The sequence below is a fragment of the Gouania willdenowi genome, chromosome 16 (genome assembly GCF_900634775.1).
Source record: "Gouania willdenowi chromosome 16, fGouWil2.1, whole genome shotgun sequence".
In the NCBI taxonomy this organism is placed as follows: Eukaryota; Metazoa; Chordata; class Actinopteri; order Blenniiformes; family Gobiesocidae; genus Gouania; species Gouania willdenowi.
The window spans coordinates 16,905,598-16,926,683 of NC_041059.1; the positions used below are offsets into that span (position 1 = coordinate 16,905,598).

Sequence of the window (21,086 nt, forward strand, 5' to 3'; positions counted from 1 at the left end):
CAAAACAAAAGCCTTTATCTACATAAGGTATGCACGTAACTTTTTTTTTTAAAAACTGTTCCCAAAAGCAGCAGAGCGACTGAGAAAAACTGGAAACCACTGCTGTCATAGAGGAAACAATCATTTGATTATCAAACATTTTTCAGTTTTAAACACACCTGTACTGTACGAATGACTCAAATTCGGTATTAAATAACTCGTTTTTTTATTACTCTCAAAATATACAGCAATCTCAGGACTGAGATAATTTCTTGGAATTCACAGCCATAATCTTTATATACATGCTAGTTTCATTCCTCTTCAAGAAAACTCAGAGATAAGACAGATCTCCATCCACTCTGCTAGCAGATATATTGTACACAATTCCAGTTGAAAGGATCTTTCAACATACAAAAACTGGAGATTTCTGAATCACGGAGAGATCAAGTGGTTTCTGTTCTATTGGAGCTTAAAGCAAACAAAGCATGTCATAACTTCACCAATCATATGAGCAAAAACAAAAAAAAAAAAAACAAGACAGAAGGAAGTCACACACGGTCCTGTCATTGGTTTACAGTGTTTCTCCTCACAGAGCCCAGCCTCAGGGTTGGATCAGTGCTTCTCCAAAGTGTTTAAATACTTACCTAGTGCGCAACACTGAACTTTCACAGCTGCCTCTAACCACCCATCTCTTTCCTAACCAACCCAAGGCACAAAATTAACACGAAAAAGGAAACTAAAAGTACACAAATAATTTATTATTTCATGACTAAACTTAATGAACAGGTCAATAATATACATCGGTGAGATGGATCCACTCATTAGTAACCAGGTGAACACATCAACGCTTTTAAAATGACTGAGATCAGTAAATCAAACTTCTTTTTTTTTTTTCCCCAAACAGCGAACAGGTTTAAGACACAAAAATGGGTATTAAAATTCTGATTTAAAAATATAAATGATTTTTTTTTTTCGTTGTTGCTCTGTATGACTTACAGATTCAAAGGACAAGTGCATTCTGATGTGTATAATGTGGAGGAAGCAGCCAATGAAAACAGATTGTTCCCCTTTCTCTGCACTAGCTGAGGCCAGGAACCCTCACTGGTGCAACTTAAATGGTATTAAATGCATCCATAGTGGGGTTTTTTTTGGTCCCAGTTGGTTCAGTTCTCTGTTAGGTACCACCGCCCCTCCTCAGCATGTTATTGCTGTTACAGAAACAGTTCCTAGCTGTGATTACAGGGGTCCAGGATCAGCTGAGGGACTCCTCGCACGTCCTCCCACCTGCTGCACCTCCTCCCTCACTTTCTTGTGGTTGATGACAGGGTGGGAAGGGGTGGGAGTGGGGGGGCTCTTAAGGCTCCACTGGGGGATTGCGTCTCATTCTGCCCGCCCAAGTATGAGGTGGGTGAGTATTAAGACACAGTGTGTGTATGTGGGTGTTAATACATTTATTACTTCCTTCTGTCCCTCAGTACGTCTCAGAGTCTGAGTCATTGAGTTCTTCCTCTTTGTAGAAGCCATCGTGCTGGCTGATGTTGTTGAAGCTGCAGTAGGACGTGCGCTCGTCGCGCACCACCGGCAGGCAGTCTAAAGTGGCGCTCTTTGAGGGGCTGGTCGTGTAGTGGTTAATGGCACTGAAGGGGAGGGAGGGAGCCGGGGGACAGGGGGACACAGGCATCATGGTGGCCAGGATGAGGGCGAGGCAGTCCGCCACATCTTTGTTGGGAGCACAGGCCAAGGCAGGTGTGTAACCTTAAGAAGATATCAGAGTAAATTATTACAAGAATAAGGTCATAATGTTACAAGGAGAAGGTCATAATTCAATGGGAATAAAGTCTGAATTCTGAGAAAAGAACCTTTGTATATCTGCATTTAATAAATAAAAGGATGCAGAAACACAGAGTAGTCCCCTGCATTAAAAATAAGATCTGTTGAGAGCTTTGGGAAGTTCTACTTCAGTATAAGTGAATTCTCAAAGTATTTCAAGTTTATTTGTCATTATAATAAGGCTTTGTTCTAGTAATATAACAAGTTCATTCTAATTCTATGATGACTTTATTTTCTAAATAAATAAGTCTAAACAAAATAATAAATACACCTCAATGTGGCCCTAACACATTATCTTAGCTCCATTGCTACAGAGCAGCATTATATCACGTCTTGGTTCAGTTTGATAAACTTGAATTATTAAAGGAATCATCCACTACATTTATAAATAATAGAAAAGTGCCTGAAATGTAAAAATAATTATTTTTTTCACCTTAATTTTTAAGTGCTGTATTTTAATATATTGTGTTATATTTATTGTATTGTTGAAAAATGTTAAACAGTTTTTTTTTTGTAACTTTATAGTTTTCTCGTAACATTTTTTTTAATAAATTCTTTTACTGGAAGCAGTTTCACAGGTAACAATATTATTAACTGTGCAATGCAGAAGAAGAGAGAGAGAGAGAGAAAAAGAAAACTTCTTTTTGTTTTTTCCTTTCCTTTTCTTCCATCCATCCCTCCCTCAACACCCCTAGGAAAGCAGTTATCAGTGCGTAACAGTCAAGGACATATCAATAGTACAAAGTACATTTAAACAATACACGAAAATAAACAAATTAAATTAGTATCAGATGGATGTTCGAAAGTCAATATGATTTAAGAGAGGTCTCCAAGTAATTTCAAATGACTTTAGTGAGCCATTAAGGGAAAATCTTAGCTTCTTCAGTCTAATTGACATTAAGAGCTCTTTAACCCACCTTCTCGAAACATTTTAAACGCTTCCGGTAAAATTATAAATACTAACTTGTGCAAATAGGGGTCATTTTAATTTTTTTTAGTTAACCTAAAGCTTGAACAGGCTAAAACTAGCTGATGAAGCTCGTCATCAACCCACAAAGCTTTGCGTGCACTTCAGGATAGCAGTTTACCATTTTAGGGTGATAAAAAGATTATTTTATTTTGTAAGGAAGTATACAGATCTTTTAAAAGGTACAATCTAAAACATTCTGAGGAAAATTCATAAATAAAGTGGAGAAGCTCTTAAAAACGTGATGTCACCTCTGAGCCACTAGGAGGCGCTCAAAAACCATGAGTGCTCCACAGACTACACTTGGAGAAAATGTTATTTAAGGATAAATTGTCTAGGATAGAAAACAATATAGACATTTTTATCAAGACAAACACTTTTTGAAGTTACTTTTAATCTCAGGTATTTAAAACAATATCAAAAAGTTTAGATTAAAATCTAAAATGAAAAGTAAATTATTATTTTTTATTTACTAAAACATTTTTTGTCTCACGTAAATTCGATGAATGAATTTGACATAACATAGGATGACACAGACACACATTCAGCAATCAAAAAGCAACTAAATTTTAAGGCGGTCCATCACCTTGAATGGTGCATTACGGGCATGATCAGAGGTGTGTTAAGAGCTCCGAACATGAATGCAGACAAGATAATAACTAGACATTAATTTACCATTTTCATCCACTGCAAGGACACTGGCTCCCTTTGTAAGCAGCTCCTGCACCACCACAGTGAGCCCATTTCTTGCAGCCACGTGTAGAGGTCTTAAACGAAAAAGAATCCAACAAATGTGTCAACAGGCGGCACATTCTTCCAAATCTACACATTTGTAACCATTTGTATGCAGAAAATCACACAAAAAGATCATATATGGTGTTACATACGTCTGTAAGGCGGCATTAGTAGCATTAATTAGGTTTCTGTCGGAAATCTTCTCTAATATCAACAAGGCACTGGTTTCATGACCCTGTCGGAAACAGAGGATGAAGATGTGACACTCATTAAGAAGCTTATAGAGTATGTGAGCAAAAATGGAAATCATTTTTGACATTGGTAGCTTGTTAGGCAGGAGAACAGCGGTGTCGTGTGGTTGCACCCACCTTACTGCAGGCCAGATGAAGCGCAGTGTTCTTCACAGCATCCTGTAGAGTGAGGTCTGCTTTAGCGCTGCTCACCAGCAGCTCTGAACGTTGGAGGGAGATCACAAACAATGTGAAACTGAGGTAAAACAATCATACAGCAGAGGTGGACAACTTTTATTTGAGCGCGGGCCACAAAAATTTGTTTGTTTGATCGAAGGGCCACATTATGTACATTCATGTCAGAATAATCACCAATCTGAGCATTAACAGAAAAGAACAAAGTGTTTTTAGAGTAATCTTTTGCGTTTTTCTGTCATTCAGTTTATTTATTATGTGCATTTCTGTTGTGTTGTGTGTTTTTTTCCATAAAATGTATCCCTTTTGGAGTCATATTGAGTATTTGTATTGTTATTTGTACTTCTGTATGTTTTTTGAGTCATTTTGTGTATTTTTGCAGTTGTTTTGTGTATTTCCATTGTCGTTCTCTTAATTTATGTAGTAGTGTGTATTTCTGGAGTATTTTCTGTGTTTTTCTTGTCTTTTACTGTATTTTATTGTATTCTTGCTGTTTTTTGTGTATTTTAATATAATTTTGTGCGTTTGCTTTGGGGGTCACATACAATTAGACCGCGGGCCGCATGTGGCACCTGGCCTGCCAGTTGACTCCATCTGATATATAGTATTGTGCTGTTGCTGGTCATAAATTTAGTGGTATGAGACCATTCCTACCAACAGCGTTAGTCTGGCCGTTCTCTGCAGCCATCATGAGTGGAGTTTTGCCAGCAGCATCGACACAGTTGACTTGTGCGTTGTGGCTCAGCAGTAGCTGGAGGCACTCCACGTGGTCTGTGAAGGCTGCAGCATGCAGGGGCGTCCTACACACACATCACCAGTTAGCAAAAACTCAGAGACTGACTGTGTGGATAGATTGGGCAGCAGTCTGTTTGCATTCACCTGTTTTTGCTGTCTTTGGCATTGACAATAGCAGGTCCCAGAGTGTCGATTAGCATCTCAGCAGCACCTTCATTATCATGGATCCTAGACAAGGAAAGAAATGACAAGCCGTTTGGTGCTGTGTCCTCATGTGTTGACTTAAAAATAGATGTGAGCTGAAGCTCTTACACAGCACAGTGCAGAGGGCTGAAAGCATTGCCTTCAGCCTTGTGAAAAACTTCTTGTTCCAGCAAAACCTCTACACATGTGTCATGACCTGCAGGACAGAGAGCACGAGCTACATCACAAGATGTTCTACGTCACAAATTTCTTAGGAGACAAGCTTGTCCAAAAGTGTCAAAATGTGTTACTTTAAATACATAGCTACCAAGATGCTTTATTACACTTATAAAAGCATGCTTGTATGTATGAGCACAAGTCACAACACATAAGATGCATGATTCCCAACTAGATGGACGTCTGTGTAAGCCATCGTCAAACCCTCTTCTCTGTACCATTGTAGCAGGCCCAGTGCAGAGGGGTGTAGCCTTGGTTGTCTGTTAGGACAGGGATTGTTTCCACTGATTGGGCTGCATGCAGAAGGCCTCCCAGTACCCCAATGTGTCCACACGCAGACGCCAAGTGGATTGGCGAGCGACCTTTACAGTCTCGCACCAGGAAGCTAGCATTGTGCTGCAGCAAAGCCTCCACACACTCCTCGTGACCTGTCACCGCCTACAGACAGAGCATAGGATCAATCATTTTGGGTAAATTCTTATTAAACTGTAGCACACACTCATAATTCTTCTGTCAACAGCAGTTGTGTCTCAATAAATCTCTTCCCTCCTGAAAACATTAAAAACTGTAAATAGTGTATGTGCACTGTGTTTTGTAAGGATATTGCATGTTCTTACTCCTCTGTGCAGTGCAGTCCTGCCCCACTTGTCTTTGGCTTCTACACTGGCTCCTTTATTAAGCAGAGAATAAACACAATCTGTGTGTCCACTCAGAACTGACAGCATCAGAGGGGTTCTGGAACAACACACACAATAAACCATCAGAATTTTCAGAAAAAGGAGACCCAACAACCTTTTTCTTTAAAACTTACTGTCCATTTCCATCTTGAATGTCAACAGCACTTTGAAGGTCGGCATTTCCAATGAGCAAACGCAAACATTCCGAGTGTCCATTTGTAGCTGTAGGAAAAACACAAAGATGAGCATTCTGAAGTTTGCTTGGTTTTTCTCAAAAGAAAACTAAATTGTCTTTGGCTTTGGCTTCTATACCTGCAGCGTGTATTGGGGTTCGCTTCAATGTGAAATCTTTGACCAAGATGGAGGCTCCCTGGTTGATGAGGACATCCACACACTCTACGTGGCCTTTAAAAGAGGCCAGGTCCAGTGGTGTGCGCCCTTGACTGTTTCTAACATCCAGATCCAGGAGAGACTGGACCAGAACCTCCATTGCCTGATGGTGTCCGTGGTATGCCTGTAAGGTGAATTCATCATGAACTGCCTTAGATCATAGTTACTAACATGACTCGAAGCTACACAGGGTGTTTAAGTAGATACACACTTCACACACTAAACATTGTTCCACCTAAGCAAGAAACAAAACGTCTTTCTTGCTGCCCTGGTATTAAATTTCTCACACAGCTTTGTTCTGCACTAGAGTGAGAACTGTTGTGGGTGTGGTTTGTAATGTTGTCATACCACTCTACTCTTTGATAATGATCAACATTGTACGGGAGAATTCTGAATGAATGCTTTGAATAATTAAACGCATATGTTTGGAGCTAATGTGCTGGGATAGATCACTAGGTGTACTTTCACAGGCAGAGTAATTAAATACTGCTCTAGAGGTAGCACGATAGCAACTGCAGGTGTGTAGTGGCTTTGACAAATGTTGGAAAACATTGGTCAACAGACTGAGCAACAAACTCCTCATTCATCTCCTACACCTGTTGGACCAGGACACTAATGACACCCTGATCAACTCTGTCCTTTTTAACCCGTGACCTGTTTGCAAATGACAACTGATGCTTAAAAGCTTAAAAGATAACCCCCCCCCCCAAAAAAAACCCTTATTTGCTATAGTTTATTTTAAAATTTTTGGCCAAACAAATGGATCATTGAGACTGCATTGCAAAAGCTGTGACTCATCATTAGTAGAAATGAATAACCACCTACAGAAACTTTATTCAACACTCTATATGCAACTGTCTTAGTTTTTATTTGTGTGAAATCCCATGATTTGTATGCAGAGGTAGGTTTTCTCCTTTTGTTTCTCCTTACCAAGTACCGTATTTTCACCGATCTTTGTGTGGAATTTTCAGCAAGTCGGCAGGACTTCGGAAGGAGTGGAAGTGCTCAGCCACACAGCTAGAGCTGTAATCAGCCATTAAAGGGCCCATGTTACGCTAAATGGACTTTTCTGTGCTTAACATCATAAAAGCGCTACCTGGGCTTCATACACATGCTCAAAGTGTTTTGTTTTTTTATTGATTCCCTCAATTGTTAGTTAGAGGGTGATTTGCTCCTTTCTTACTGCAGGTTCCCACTTTGATGACGAATTTGCCGTAGCACTGATCTGGAGAAGCTGCGCCTCCAGGAAGCTCTCTACTGTGATTGACATGTAAACAAACACGGCCATGAAGGTGAGCATTTCAGCATCCTTTGCGCAGTGCTATGTATGTATTTTCTACATTCTATGTATGTACCGGCAAACGCCCCACCACACTCTGTCTCGTGTTTATAAAGCAACATGAATTCGGCTACGGAATGGGTGGGAGGAGGGCGGGCCGTCCTCTGGCCCTACGTCACCAGGCGGGGAGGAGGAAGTCAGTGTCCCGTCTATAGACACGCCCAAGCATGAATATGCATAAGTAGGCCGCAAATCAGCCTGTTTGTGTAGAGTTGCTCAGAAAGTGACTTTTCAGAGGCTAAAATTCTGGAAAACAGGCGAGTTTGGGAAAATACATTTTAGGGAATTTTAGTTATACCTGTTACAGTCCAACACTATTCAAATCAGTGCACGCACACAGTTCTTTTGCCATTTGTCTAGAATGACTCATTTGTTTTTGTTTTTTTAAAACTTACACATTTTCCAGAGGCCAGAGCCCATGTAAAAGACAGAAACTAAGACTAAAATCTTCAGCTCTTCACAGCTTCAGTAAAGGGGACGGGCACCATGTGCTCCCCTGCTCATGTGTCAAGCGGAGCAAGTGACTGCACAAGTCATGCAGTCAGGCTTCAAAAAGGCAGAATTGTGGCAGTACGACACTGCGCTGTGCCTACGTTTACGTCTAAAATAAGCTGTTTGCTTAAATAGTGGTAAGAAACTGAAGTTTCTGCATGGGAAGAGGGCACCAGACCCTCAAGCTTGTAATGGTAGAGAAGCTCACGGTAAGGAGGGCAGCTAATGAACTGAGAGCGCAGCGGCAGGTTAGGGTAAAAATAAATATAAAAAGCTGTAAATGGACTGATAAGCAGACGTGGGGCAGTGAGGAGGTGATGTCATGTGTAGATTGAAATTTATCAGTTGAAACTTATCAAAATACAAGTTAATCTATGTAGCCACCCACCCACACGTTCTGACTGGCCCCCTCATCAGCTAATAGAGTGTGTCCTATGTGACAGAGCAGCTTTATCCCAAGAATATCATCCATTTTTTGTAAGCCAATACAAAGATGCACTCTATACCCCGGACAATTTGGTATGTGATGTCCAGTCAAATAACTTGTTTTCTTGTTCTTGCTATGAGGAAAATAAGGAGCAAGTGTGATTGTGTGCCTAATGTAGCCGTTACACAATACTCACAGCGAGATGTAGGGGGCTGATGGGGGCTCTAACATCAGAGTCATTCAGAATGTCTGTCCCTGTGGTTTCCATGAGCTATAAAAGCAACAACAAAATGATTCATGTTAATCATGTGGTTCAGGATGATGATGATTAGCTGTTGCATTGTGTTCTATTCTGTGCAGTCTATATATTGACCAGATGAAATCAGCTCACCACATCCAGAGGTGTTTCACTAGCAATCTGTGAAAGATTTCAATAATCAAAATGTTAAAATTTGAAAAAAGGAGCTCAATCTGAATCAGTGATAGAGTAAAGGTCTCACCAGCTCCAGACAAAGGCGATGTCCGTACGCAGAGGCGTAGTGCACAGCATTGTAGCCCTGATTGTCCCTGATCCCTGGATTTGCATCATTTCTCAGTAAATATTCCAGGCACCTGAAAGAACAACAAAACTTTAATCATTGCCAAATCAAGCTGGATCAATGCTTACCATTTAAAACGTATGCAAAACTAGCTTAAATTCATAAGGATTAAAATTGAATCTTCAGCAGAATAAAGTAGTTATCAGAGGAATACTGACTTTCCATCTGTGTCTGAGGCAGAGGCGTAGTGGAGAGGAGTGCAGCCTCGCTCGTCTAGGTCATTAACGCTGGCCCCTGAGCCCACCAGAGCAAACAGGCACTGATAGTTACAGTTGGCAGCGGCGTAGTGTAGAGGGGTCCTGGAAAAGGAAACACAGCTGAGCCCTCGAGTCACATTTCCCCTTTGAACATACAGCTATAAACCCTACAAACCTGCCAAAGCTGTCCTTTCTGTTAAAGTCTGCTCCCGTGTTAAGCAGAAGATTGAGACATTCCAAGTTTCTGAAAAGTAATGAAAGTGCTTTTGTCAGCTACTTTAAAAAAGTTATTCATGCTCAGTTATTGAACAAAACATGCAGCTGTTCTGCGCTTACCCTCCAGCCGCTGCAGCGTGTAAACACGTCCTTCCAAAGTCATCAGGAGTGTCAATATCAAAACCTTTAAAAAGAAAGTTGCCAAATAAAGATCACGTGAACGTGTACATGCAAGTGTTTACTAAAAAAATGACGAGTTCCTCACCTGAAGAGAGGAGCTTACGACAGCAGTCAGAGAAACCACTGAGGGCTGCCAAATGCAGAGGAAACATGCCGTGAACCCCTCGTCTGAAAGGAACAAGGATTTCAATTAAACATCTATTCCACAAAAAACATAGTATTCGCTAACTGTATAATGAGGGCTTTCTCCCACAAATCAGTCATGTGTCTTTTTAGAAAGGTTAAAAATGCTTCTTACTTTTGATGTGTAACGTGAAAGAAAGCACTTACTTTGCTGTGTCAGCTCTGTTGTTGATGAGGGTGTTGATGAGGAGCTCATGTCCGTATCGAGCTGCAATGTGTAGTGGTGTGTTTCCGTTCTTGTCTTCACAGTCAATCTCAGCCCCTTCAGGGTGGGGAAAAAAAAAAACACAAACCAAGAATTTAACGACTGTTAAAGCTGAAAAGCACTTTGTAACTTTGCAGCGCAGCAAGAAAAATCAGGTCTGTAAGGAAGGCTTTATTTTTATTTGTGGAAATGCTCACCATTCTCGATAATCGCCTGAGACCTGGAAAACCTCCCGTGGATGGCAGTCATGTGTAGGGGAGTTTTACCATCCTTACTCTGAATTTAAAGAGAAAAACAATGGGTTTCAACGAGTCAATGAAATGATTTGAATACATACTGTATATACACACACAGGTGTCAGGTACCACATCTATAGCTTAAAGCTGTAGTATGTAAGTTTTTTTTTGTTGCTTCATTTGGTCAAAAATCCATAATAACCTTTGAGCATATTGTAATTCAGAGGACACTGGACCACTACTCCTTCTCTTGGCTCTGTATTTAAGCTTTAGAAAGCAAGGAGCGTGATGCTCCTTTTAAGCCAATCAAAGTTCTTTTACAAAGAGTGCTACTCTTACTATTGGCTGCTCGACTAAAGTCGATGCACGTTCATGTCCTATCAGTAGTAAAAATGCAATGGCTGATGTGTCAGCAGCAGAAGTCTCCATGGCAGCGTAAAGCAGAACGGTTACACGGCAAAGCAGCGGAAAAAGGAAGACTGACGTGGTGAAGCAACAGAATAAAGGTACAAACATACTGAAGCAAAATGGACTCCACAGAGGTCCATGCAGACTTAAAGCGAACGTCCGTAATTGTGCACAGTCAGCGCCACATACTGGTTTCAGAGGGAGAGTAATAACAGATGGAATAAATTGCATGTCAACCTTAAACAATCATATCCAAGGTGGACAAAACATGCGCAATTAATTTTCATTTGAATGTAGAGTGGTGTGGGTCGGCTCTAACCAGCATCTGGGATTGCTGCGGCCGCCTGTGAGGGCTTTGGGACGGGGGAGGGGCTTATGGCAGTAGCCGCTGCAAATTGAGGACAGTAACTACAGAGTGATACGAGCTTTCATGTCAGAGTCTCCAAAACGCAAATACCTTTGTCACTCGTAGGGGTGTGAAAAAAAATCAATATTTTTGTGTATTTGTGCAATATTTCAGTGGTTACAATGCTTTCAATGTGTTGAAATTGTTATTTGATGCACTTGATTTTATGATGGCAGAGTGTAATGCCTGCAATATTTATGTATGCACAGACTTTTTATTTTCATAGAATCTGTTCAGATCAGTGTTTAAACTGACAATAGAATACATTATTTTTTCTTATTTTTGTGCATTGTCAGTAACTCAGGGTGATTAATCCTTAATCTTCTCACTTACAGTTGTTACAATGCCATCATTATGTTGTTACTTTGAGACTTCTACACTGTAGTTTCAGTGAAAAGAAACTTGTTGCACTTTGTTTTATGATGGCAGTGTGTAACAATGCATTTTCTTTTTTAGGTGAAAATGTGCAAACACACTAATAATAAATAATAAATAGGATGTTTTGAAGCAAATCGTTTTGACTCAATTTGTCCTCTGAATGATCAATATTTTCTGATGAACATATACAGCAAGCTAATTTTTCATCTCTACATTTTGATATTAACTGGGTAGAATACTGCAATAATATTGTATTGTGACCCAAGTATTGTGATACGTATCGTATTGCAACTACCTTGCTAATACTCACCCCTACTCACTAGTCACTAGAGAACAAAATTTAAATTTAAATTTGAAACAGGGAAGGAAGGGGGTTCGTGGTTGGTTCCATTCCAGTCTCACGATTCTATATAGTGCAGCTTTAAACAACAGATTTGATACTGTACACAAGTATAATTGAGCCATCCTTCTCCATACATACTGAAATCTACTTTCAAATAACCTTACTATAAATGTTGAAAGCAAAAAAAACTGGCAAACACAACTTTGTAAATATTGTGTAGATTTGGATATTTTTAGTGAAAATAGCAAAAGCTATATATATAAATATATACACACACACACAACAGCGGCTTCATTCAAGTAAAAAAAAAAAAAAAATCACCAAGGTGCCATAATGGACCTGACTGAGAAACAATGGCAGCACTTGTTTAACAACGGTACTTCCCAGGTTTCCAAAGCATTGCAGTTTTGTGCTCACAATTGCAGTTCAGCAGAAATTAAACCATCTTATGCATTCTTTAGGACAAAATGTCTCTACATTAAGGGAAATCTAGCACAAAACACTGCAAATGGCCAATGAACTCTTCAGCAAACAAACTAAATATCCTACAGCCTATGACAACTCCTTTTTTGGAATTGTCAAACATTTTATTTGCAACTGACCTTGATGTTGACATCAGCCCCGTTGCACACCAGGAGCTCCAGACAAAGAGCACCATGGCGTGAGGCGGCGGTGAAATGTAGCGGTGCAAAGCCCTTCTCGTTCACCTGGTTGACGTTGGCTCCACATTCGATGAGTTCATTAACCACCACATCTTGGCCGTTGTAGCAGGCCACGTGCAGCGGTGTGTTGCCATAGGCGTTTGGCTCATTGATCTGTGCAGCCAGGTAAACAGAGAGTGGTCAGGACATTCCAGTTTGTGTAAAGAAAAAATAGTACAAAAGCTATGATTGTGCCACAAAATACAGGGCTGTAATTCAATTATATGTAACCATGTTTGCAATGTATTGGTAATAGGATTGTGTGTGCAACCTACATCCACCCCCAAATCCAGAAGGTATTTAACAACACTGATCATCCCACTGGAGGCAGCTGCATGTAGAGGGGTGTAGGACTTTTTATCTTTGCAGGCTACTTCAGCTCCATGGGAAGCTAGAAGTTTCACCACCTCTATGTGTCCTGAACACACCAACAGAAATACAAAAGTTAGAATTCAAATTATCAACCATACTATAGAATGTAGATGATTCAAATAGAATTTGTGCATTTTCTCATTACCCATATACGCAGCCCAATGTATAGCCCGACGGTCTTTCTTGTCAAAAGCATTGATGTTGGCTCCTCTTGAAAGCAAGAGTCGCACCATCTAAAAGCACAAAAGCAGGTAGAGAACATTTAAAACCTAAAAACTGTTTTTATACTGCTTTGTAAATGAGATAACTTTCCTAAAGTATTATTGTATTTGCTGAATAAACTTCAAAAACCAATGCAATACAATATCCAATAGGAGATACATATGGTGTATGAAACTGCTTATTTCTACAGAACCTGTGACATATGAGTGGTATTTGTTAAAGAACATTAAACTAAAAGCTGTGGCTGTCTATCTTTATCTTAAGGTATGCCATCTGGTTAAAAGGAAGCTTAAAACTACAACTATCCAGGAACACTTCCTTTAAAAAAGATGTAAGAATGTAAAGGGAAACCCCCCCGCAGGGTGCAGTGAACTTCCGACAACTCTCAGTCGTTACTACCAAGTCATGATTATTAAAAACTCAAACAGACATTTGATCTATGTGCATCTTACTTTTTGGTAGAATGGTTATTGTGCTTTTACACTCATAGGGTCTCGCTTCTTAAAGGAACGTGAAAGAGATTAAGATCCTGGAGCTGCTAAACACACATTCATGCTTTCACTGACAGGTTAATAAACACAAGGAAAAAACAGGGTGGTGAGGAAGCCCCAAACTAAAGCCCTTTGTTTTATTTGACTTGAGATAATTTGTCTGCTAAATCATTTGTATAATGACACATAGATAATAGAGCTGAAAACTTTTCTTTTTAGATTTTCATTTCTTAATAAGAAAACTAGTAAAATATTAAAATAGATTGTTTTATTTTGAAATTACTATAATAACAATTAGAGGTCGACCGATATATATATATATATATATATATATATATATATATATATATATATATATTATTTATGTGGTTTATATCTATCACCAGCCCTCCCTAAGGAAGGGTAAGAAACACTATTATAGGGAGGATATAAAAAGAGAGGGCAGTGTTACACCTAGGTGAGGGGGAAGGGAACAGGGAGGAGAGACCCAAGGTAGGAAATGAAAAGGGTGGGGAAGAGTTGATTATTTTAATGTGAGGGTGAGATGTGATGTTGTAGTTGTGCATATGGTGACAAGTGTGAAGCTTAGGTATAATGGTGGTGGCTGTGAACAGAGGAAAGGAGTGAGTGGTTTTATCTAAAAAAGATATTTAGTTTAAACCGACTACTTGCACATTGTATATTGTTGTCGTGCTTTACTGCTACTTACCTGTCCTGTACTTTTTGTTTTGGTTGTGTACTAGGATAATTAAAAGTTAAATAAATGTTAAGAGTTCTATTGGTGTATTTAATTTAATTTCTAATATATATATTCATATCATATGAGTGTTTCAATTGTCTTTCATAATCAATGTGCTTTAAAAAAATTAAAATAAAAAAAAGTATATCAGCCTCAAATATCGTCTTCCAAAATCGGCTTTAGATATTGGCAATCAGCTAAATTTTTTTTTTTTTAAACTGGTATTGGCATCGGCCTTTGAAAATCCCATATCAGTCGACGTCTAATAAAAATCCTTTTGTCAAAAGCCAATAATATATTTCTTCATGTCATAAGCCAATATGTAAGGAGAGGAGACAATAATTAAATTTAATATTAGGTAATTAAAGGCAATTAGATAAAACAGTAACACCTACATGTTATATAATTACTGATAACTGAATGGTTAGCCATTTCTGTCAGTGGACATATAGTTTGGTTTTCTAAACAAAATCTTAACTTGCAATGTGGCAAGTAAATTAGATGCCCTACATGACCTTTGAAAGTTAATGTAGAGCAAACTTTATGACAGAACAAAACAAAATTATCCACAAGTTAAAGCTTTGCTTGTTTAAACCACCTGAAGTAGTCAAATATTTGGTAATTAATACAGAAGGTTTAACATCGTGACAAAAAACTCAACCTTGTACAATTTTGACTTTATGCAGTGTTTACCTCCAAATGGCCGCTGAAAGCTGCATGGTGCAGCGCGGTGCGTCCAGCCCTGTCTGACACATTCACATTGCTCAGCAGTGGGACGAGCGCCTCAGCGCAGCGGACCGCCTTATTGGCTGCTGCAATATGAAGAGGCGTCTGCCAGTTCTTATCTCGGGCATTCACATCTGCAGAGTGTTTGAGCAACACCTGGACGGCTTCCTGCAAGACACAAGCTAATTTTAGCTTAGCTGCACCTTTGATATGCAGGACTTGACGTGGGAGCCTGTAGGACAAAGAGCCACTGACATACCTCACTGCAGGAAGCCACTGCCCGATGCAGCGGAGTGAGCCACTTGTTATCTTTGGCATTTACTCTTGCACCTGTAAGTCAGAGGGCACAAAGTGTCAGTTTCATTGCATCTTTCGTAACATTATGAAATGAGACTCAAGCTTCTTTGGAATCAAAGTGCAGGATGGAGAGGGAATAGCAGGCTTTTTTCTATTTAATACAGATGTAAAAACCAGGTCAGAGGCCACACTCCACTCAGTTTTCACAATCAAAAAAAAGCCATTAAACATGAAGACACTTCAGCAATCACTCCAACCTTTAAGCCAGTGGTTCCCAACCTTTTTTGGATTTTGACCCCATTTGGATATTACAATTTTCTGAAGACCCCAAAGACATTTTTATTTCTATAATTAGTTGTTTATCAAGTTTGTTACAGTGTTACAAATACAGAGTGGCAAGAATTAGTGACACATTTTTTATACTGCATTTTATTTGAACTACATTTAAATTTGAGAAAGTGAAAGTATAGAATACAGTTGTTTAAGACGGTGTGTTATTCAAATTTAAAAGATAACATACATTTATTAATAAAAAAAATAATAATAAAAAATATTTTAATCACCAATTTTTTTTAAATTAATTACAAGACATTTCAGGTGACCCCATTTAAATTCCAGGCGACCCCACATGGGGTGAAGCCCCCAAGGTTGAAAAACACTGCTTTAAGCTGTCAATTTAAAGAAAATGTTTTTCAAAATTGACCATTTGTAATAAAATATAGGCTATCTATTGTATTGCATATAGATAAGTAGAATACTGAAGAAATTGTATAAAATACCTAAATATGGTGCATTGTTAAAAACAATTTGTAAACAGTTACACAAATATTTCATACATAATAAATGTTTACAATACAACCCAATTAACAATAACAACAATAAATGTTTAAACCTTATAAGTCAATATTGTGCCTGTGTGTGTAATTTCACTAAAGTGAAACTTTTATTTCTGCTGTGGAAAAAACCTACCTGAAAGAATCAGCAGTTCAATAATTTCTGCATCCCCAAGATAAGCCGCTGCATGCAAGGGAGTCCTTTTCTCATTGTCCTGAGGTAAAACAAAAGCCAAACTGTAAAAAACTGGCCTTTGGAACAAAAACACAAAAAACTGCAGTTTTTCTATATTGTCAGCTACATTCTGGATGTCTACAAATAAATAAAAATATATTGCACAACTTTACTTCAACAAAAACACAGGTAGAGGTGTTTGGGGTGTGGAATGCAATTAAATAAGTAGAGCCAAATCCACAGTGGAAACTGAAAAACCTGTTCAAACAAAACCGCCTGAGGCCTTTCAAGGACATGCATTAGCTGGTGAAGTTGTTCAGTGCAACAACATTTGGGGTTTTTACCTGTGCGTTTACATCCTCTTTTTTGAAAATGAGAGACCGCACTTCATCTGGATCCACATTAAAAATGGCTTTCAGCAAAGCTGGCTGTGAAAGAAAAATAAAATCCACATCAAATGTGCATCTACGTCTACGTGTACACAGTACAATCTCAGTCCAACATGACAATTCTGTCTATAGCAAGATCAATGTTTTGTTGCATGACCATAGGTAAACATGGTGTAAACTTTTTAAACTATACTATTGTAAAAATATAGAAACTAATCTGACCTTTGGTACGCTAGAACTTAGAAAGTCTTCAGGTTCCTCGTCATCAAGTATCACAATACAAATACGATTCATTTCTTCAGAAATCAGAAAATCTCGCAGAAAATGTTAAACGTGGCAAACTGAAGCAAAACACAGCTGGAGCTTATAAAAAGGAAATAAAACATATTGAGAGGAGTCCAAACATCACCATGAAGCTAGCAAACTTTCAGCTCAGACACTGAGACACCACCTTTAAACACAGTTGTGTTTACAAAATTACATCCTAACAATGATCCCGAGACAAATGATCAAGCTCTGTCCTGATTGGTAGATGAATCTCGAGCTCTGACCAAACACCGAAAACATAGTCCACAGCTAATCCAAAAAGTGGCAAATTAAACAAATCCAAAAGGTTTTATATCCAAATAAGATAGCTGCTGATTCACAGTGTTATTAATTCTGCCTTCTGTCAATCATTACTTTCCTTTTTAAGAAGCAGTTCAATTGGCCCCACCCATCTTAGGTTTGCAACTGGGTAAGTCTTCATAAGTTTCACATAGCTGTAATAAAATGTCAAAAAAATGCCCAAAGGAACCATGTTTGTAAACATACTAAACCTTTGTTTAATGCATTACCTGTCACACAAGTTTTCATCACAACAGATTAAACATTTGTTTTCACTGAACGTCACAAAGTGAGCAACTGAGTAGCATCAAAACAGTCAAATCCAAACTCAGAGGACATCCTTGGTGAGACAACTGTGAGCCTCTTAAAAACAACAATATTCATCCTGGAACTACTGCTGGAATGATTTTTCTTTGTTTAGAATCAACACAGCTTTCCCATGACAAATCCTACTGGGATTTTGAAAAACCCTTGAATTTGCAACTAACTGTCTAATGATCGTGATGTCACTTGCAAAAGTTCGAATGGGAGTCGATTATGTGCTTGCAATTACAGAATTTTGGAAAAATAGTGAGTTCTAACAATTAAAGTGCCACAACAAATGTACAGTAATTATTGTTTAGCTTTAACTACCTTTACAAGCAAGTTCACAATCCTGTCCATAAACTTTGAACATATTCAATATGTTTGTATAGAGATAAATGGTTTGAGTGAGGATAAACCTTTTGTACACAGGTATTTATGCTAAATTCTGTGAAGAAGAGATGAACTGAAAATTCGGTCATTGAAAATTTTTGTTGTTTGGGTGAAAAAAGTGTTCTGGCCAAAAATGCATTTTTAAAATTTTTTTTGAGATCACGCGACAACACCGCGGTCAGTGTGCAGCGTCTGGATACGGACATGCATACATCTGGAAAAGACCCAAACCTAAAGTGACCCTCTGCTTCCTTTCCTGTTTGTTGAAAGTGAAAATGTAGATTACTTTGTGTCACGGCTTATTTATTAAAGGATGATGATGGTTCTCACAGACAATTCAGTTGGGACCCACTGCTCAAATATGTTTATCTAACACTTAATAAAGGCTGAACAAGTAGTTTGAATATGAGCACAACAAATTAACTCATTCACTAATCAGCCAGCGAGTGTTGGAAAGGAAAGTCCTGCCGATTAATCGGTCAGGCTATCTATCTATATTTATCCAATAATATGTAAACAATGTACTAACTTTTTTGCTGCGTTGAATCGTCCTCAGTCATGATTATAAATTGACAACACTGGGAGAAGTGCACTAGTTCATTGTTTACAGTTATATTTTTGCCTATTTCATTTATCCATATTTACTCAGTCAAAAACAGTTGCATGGAGCGCTGCATGGGTTCTTGAATTTGAAAGTTGCTTGAAAAAATATCTCCAAAGTGCAGCATGATGATAATGCTCACAAATGTGCAGGTATTATCGCGATATAAAATGCAATTTTCTAATTGCAAAGGCTACAATTTTTGTTTTGTTTTCAGTAATAATTTATTTTAAGTTTGTTGGGAGTTTGATTTACCTAAAAAAAATGTCCAATTGGTTAAAGCAAGTATTAGTTCTTACTTTTCCTACACTTTAGTATATGTGATGTTACTGACTGGATATTAGTAAGCTTTATATATATATATATATATATATATATATATATATATATATATATATATATATATATATATATATATATATATATACACATGTTTATTTTATCTTTTTACTCTCCTGTTAAGTTCAGAGAGCGTTTAAGAAGAGCAGTCCACATGTTTACATGTTTCATTAAACGTGAAGTTAGATAGATATGTTGAAGAGGTAAAGCCACAGATTTGTTTGCTTTATTGTTGTAATCTCTGCTTTAAAATGTATATCTTATATTTATTTAAAGGTTGAATAAAGCTGAAATTGTTTATTATGAAACCGATTGATTTATTGCTTGTGTTCATTGAAAAATACATGACAAGAGGCTCTTGAAAAAATAATCACATATTAAATCGCAATAATGAGGAAAAAACAATTGCAATTAGATTATCTTCCAAAATCGTTCAGCCCTAGTGCAGGGTATAGAAGTCTTGGTCCAGTTTCTCATCCCCGTCCCAAATAAAATGTGAAAAGACAGGACATGTTGCTGTCCTTAGCCCTCCAGTCCTGCAGGAGTGGTGCGCTGCTGGGAATGTGAACCTCCCGTTCACATACAAGCCAGTCTGGTGAGCACCGTCACCATGGAGACAGTGCTCTGGTAACCGGGCCAGCTCACAGGAGCACAGGCACACGATCATTCAAGCTCACAGACAATGAAAGACACACGCAGGTACTTATGTGACGATGAGAACAAATGGCCATGTGCAAACATAAATCTCTGAATAACAAAGAGTTACTCCTGTTTTCTAAAGCACCAACACAAACATACTGTAGGGTTTCTTCTTTTTCGAAGCTCCCTTTAGAGATGCCAAGGCAAGTCATCTCTGTATCTCCTCCTATCATCACTGCAAAGATCATTTTTGTTCAATTTCTGCAATATCTTCCAAACTTCTAACTCCCAAAGATAACTTCTGTTTAGCTTAAGATAAAAAGAGATTTAAAGTATATGGTAATCAAGTTACAAAGTGCAATCTGCCAGGATGAATGTATTGTTTCAATATTCTTTATGGTGGGTCTTAATCATGTTAAAACACAGTTTATGCGCTCTCTGACTAATAGCCTTTGCAAAGCCAACCCAAGAGCCCAACTGGACCATCTGACGAGCCGGATTTGGTCCACCAACCATGAGTTTTACCCCTTCATTTCACACTACATAGAGTATTCCGACACCAAGCCCAACCAAGAAGCTAAAAAAGCTTCGATGAGTAATGTATAGCAGATATGTACCAACTACTCACTGTCCAAATATGCAGCTAGGAACTATGTCTAGCAGGCTGTGGCTAATTGTTGGAAACAAACACAGTATCATGTCTAGAACACAACTCAATCGCCTCCATGGTGGGACCAGTCAGTGTAAATGGACATAAACAGACCTTAAAACGGTTCACCACGTCACACAAGTTCGCCACTTTATCATCACGGCCACTTATTTATTGTTAAACTTCAGAAAATGGTTTAGATATTAACGAGTACTCATAAAAACTAGGATTACATTCTGTAAGCACAAGACTGACATCGACTAAGCTAGCTACTGTTAGCCAACTAGCGTTAGCTCAAACTTGTGTCCGCTTTTGACACAACAAGCACTTACCTGGTCTCTGATTTTGAGAACCACCATATTTCTGGGATTCTAATGCTTCTCATGCAGGCTCATATGCGGATTTGTTCTAATCTGAAACGCCCTGCTTTGTCCCAGTAATAACTCTCTCTCCGCTGCTGTGTTGGAGGCCAAGTGTGATGTGACTAGCTTAGCTCTGTGCTAACTGTCCAACCTGCTGACATGAGAGCGAAGCAGCAAAGGATTTTTTGGAAAGACTTCAGTCAGTTTATCATTGTCCATCTTTACAAAGACTTTTCGTTGAAATGGGAGGATATTGTCTTGTGTTTTTTTAGAAACTACTCTAAAGAAAATGCTTTTGTTTTAATAAACCTCATGATTATTTTGGCAAAATACTACATCCATAAGTGTAAGTACACCAGTCAAAAACCAACATTTATTCATTTTCATTGTGACGTAATAAATTACATAAATCTCATAAAGAAATCCAAAAATAAAAAGGCTCAGAAAACTATTTACATCTGTACAATTTTTAAAATATTTGA

At 38.4% G+C, this 21,086-nt stretch overlaps 1 protein-coding gene across 2 annotated transcripts; it reads right to left on the reverse strand.

The window, feature by feature from the left end:
* Positions 1-1,450: 1,450 nt before the first annotated feature.
* ankrd28b (ankyrin repeat domain 28b) lies at positions 1,451-20,930 on the reverse strand. 2 transcript variants are annotated; one of them, XM_028470395.1, is made up of 28 exons: positions 20,575-20,930; positions 16,668-16,751; positions 16,285-16,363; positions 15,278-15,348; positions 14,986-15,186; positions 12,986-13,073; positions 12,744-12,886; positions 12,370-12,582; positions 10,194-10,272; positions 9,939-10,053; positions 9,694-9,776; positions 9,549-9,612; positions 9,388-9,456; positions 9,174-9,314; positions 8,917-9,028; positions 8,808-8,834; positions 8,613-8,687; positions 6,081-6,282; positions 5,903-5,990; positions 5,709-5,826; positions 5,310-5,529; positions 4,984-5,071; positions 4,816-4,899; positions 4,591-4,736; positions 3,880-3,962; positions 3,664-3,746; positions 3,452-3,543; positions 1,451-1,734 (listed from the first exon to the last, which is right to left on the reverse strand). In XM_028470395.1, exons 1-28 carry the CDS (start codon positions 20,599-20,601, stop codon positions 1,451-1,453), a joined length of 3,159 nt encoding a protein of 1,052 aa, XP_028326196.1. In that variant the 5' UTR covers positions 20,602-20,930. The 2 variants fall into 2 exon arrangements, with proteins under 2 accessions (XP_028326196.1, XP_028326195.1); XM_028470394.1 differs by lacking the exon at positions 20,575-20,930 and adding an exon at positions 16,935-17,382.
* Positions 20,931-21,086: the final 156 nt, after the last annotated feature.

Excerpts from the sequence above, each read along its gene's own strand:
- ankrd28b (XM_028470394.1), bottom strand. The coding sequence starts at position 17,006 with ATGAATCGTATTTGTATTGTGATACTTGATGACGAGGAACCTGAAGAC. Across the intron at positions 13,074-14,985 it reads CTTTCAGCGGCCATTTGGAG|ATGGTGCGACTCTTGCTTTC; the intron begins GTAAACACTGCA and ends TTGTGCTTTTAG. Across the intron at positions 5,072-5,309 it reads GCACTGGGCCTGCTACAATG|GTCATGACACATGTGTAGAG; the intron begins GTACAGAGAAGA and ends TCTGTCCTGCAG.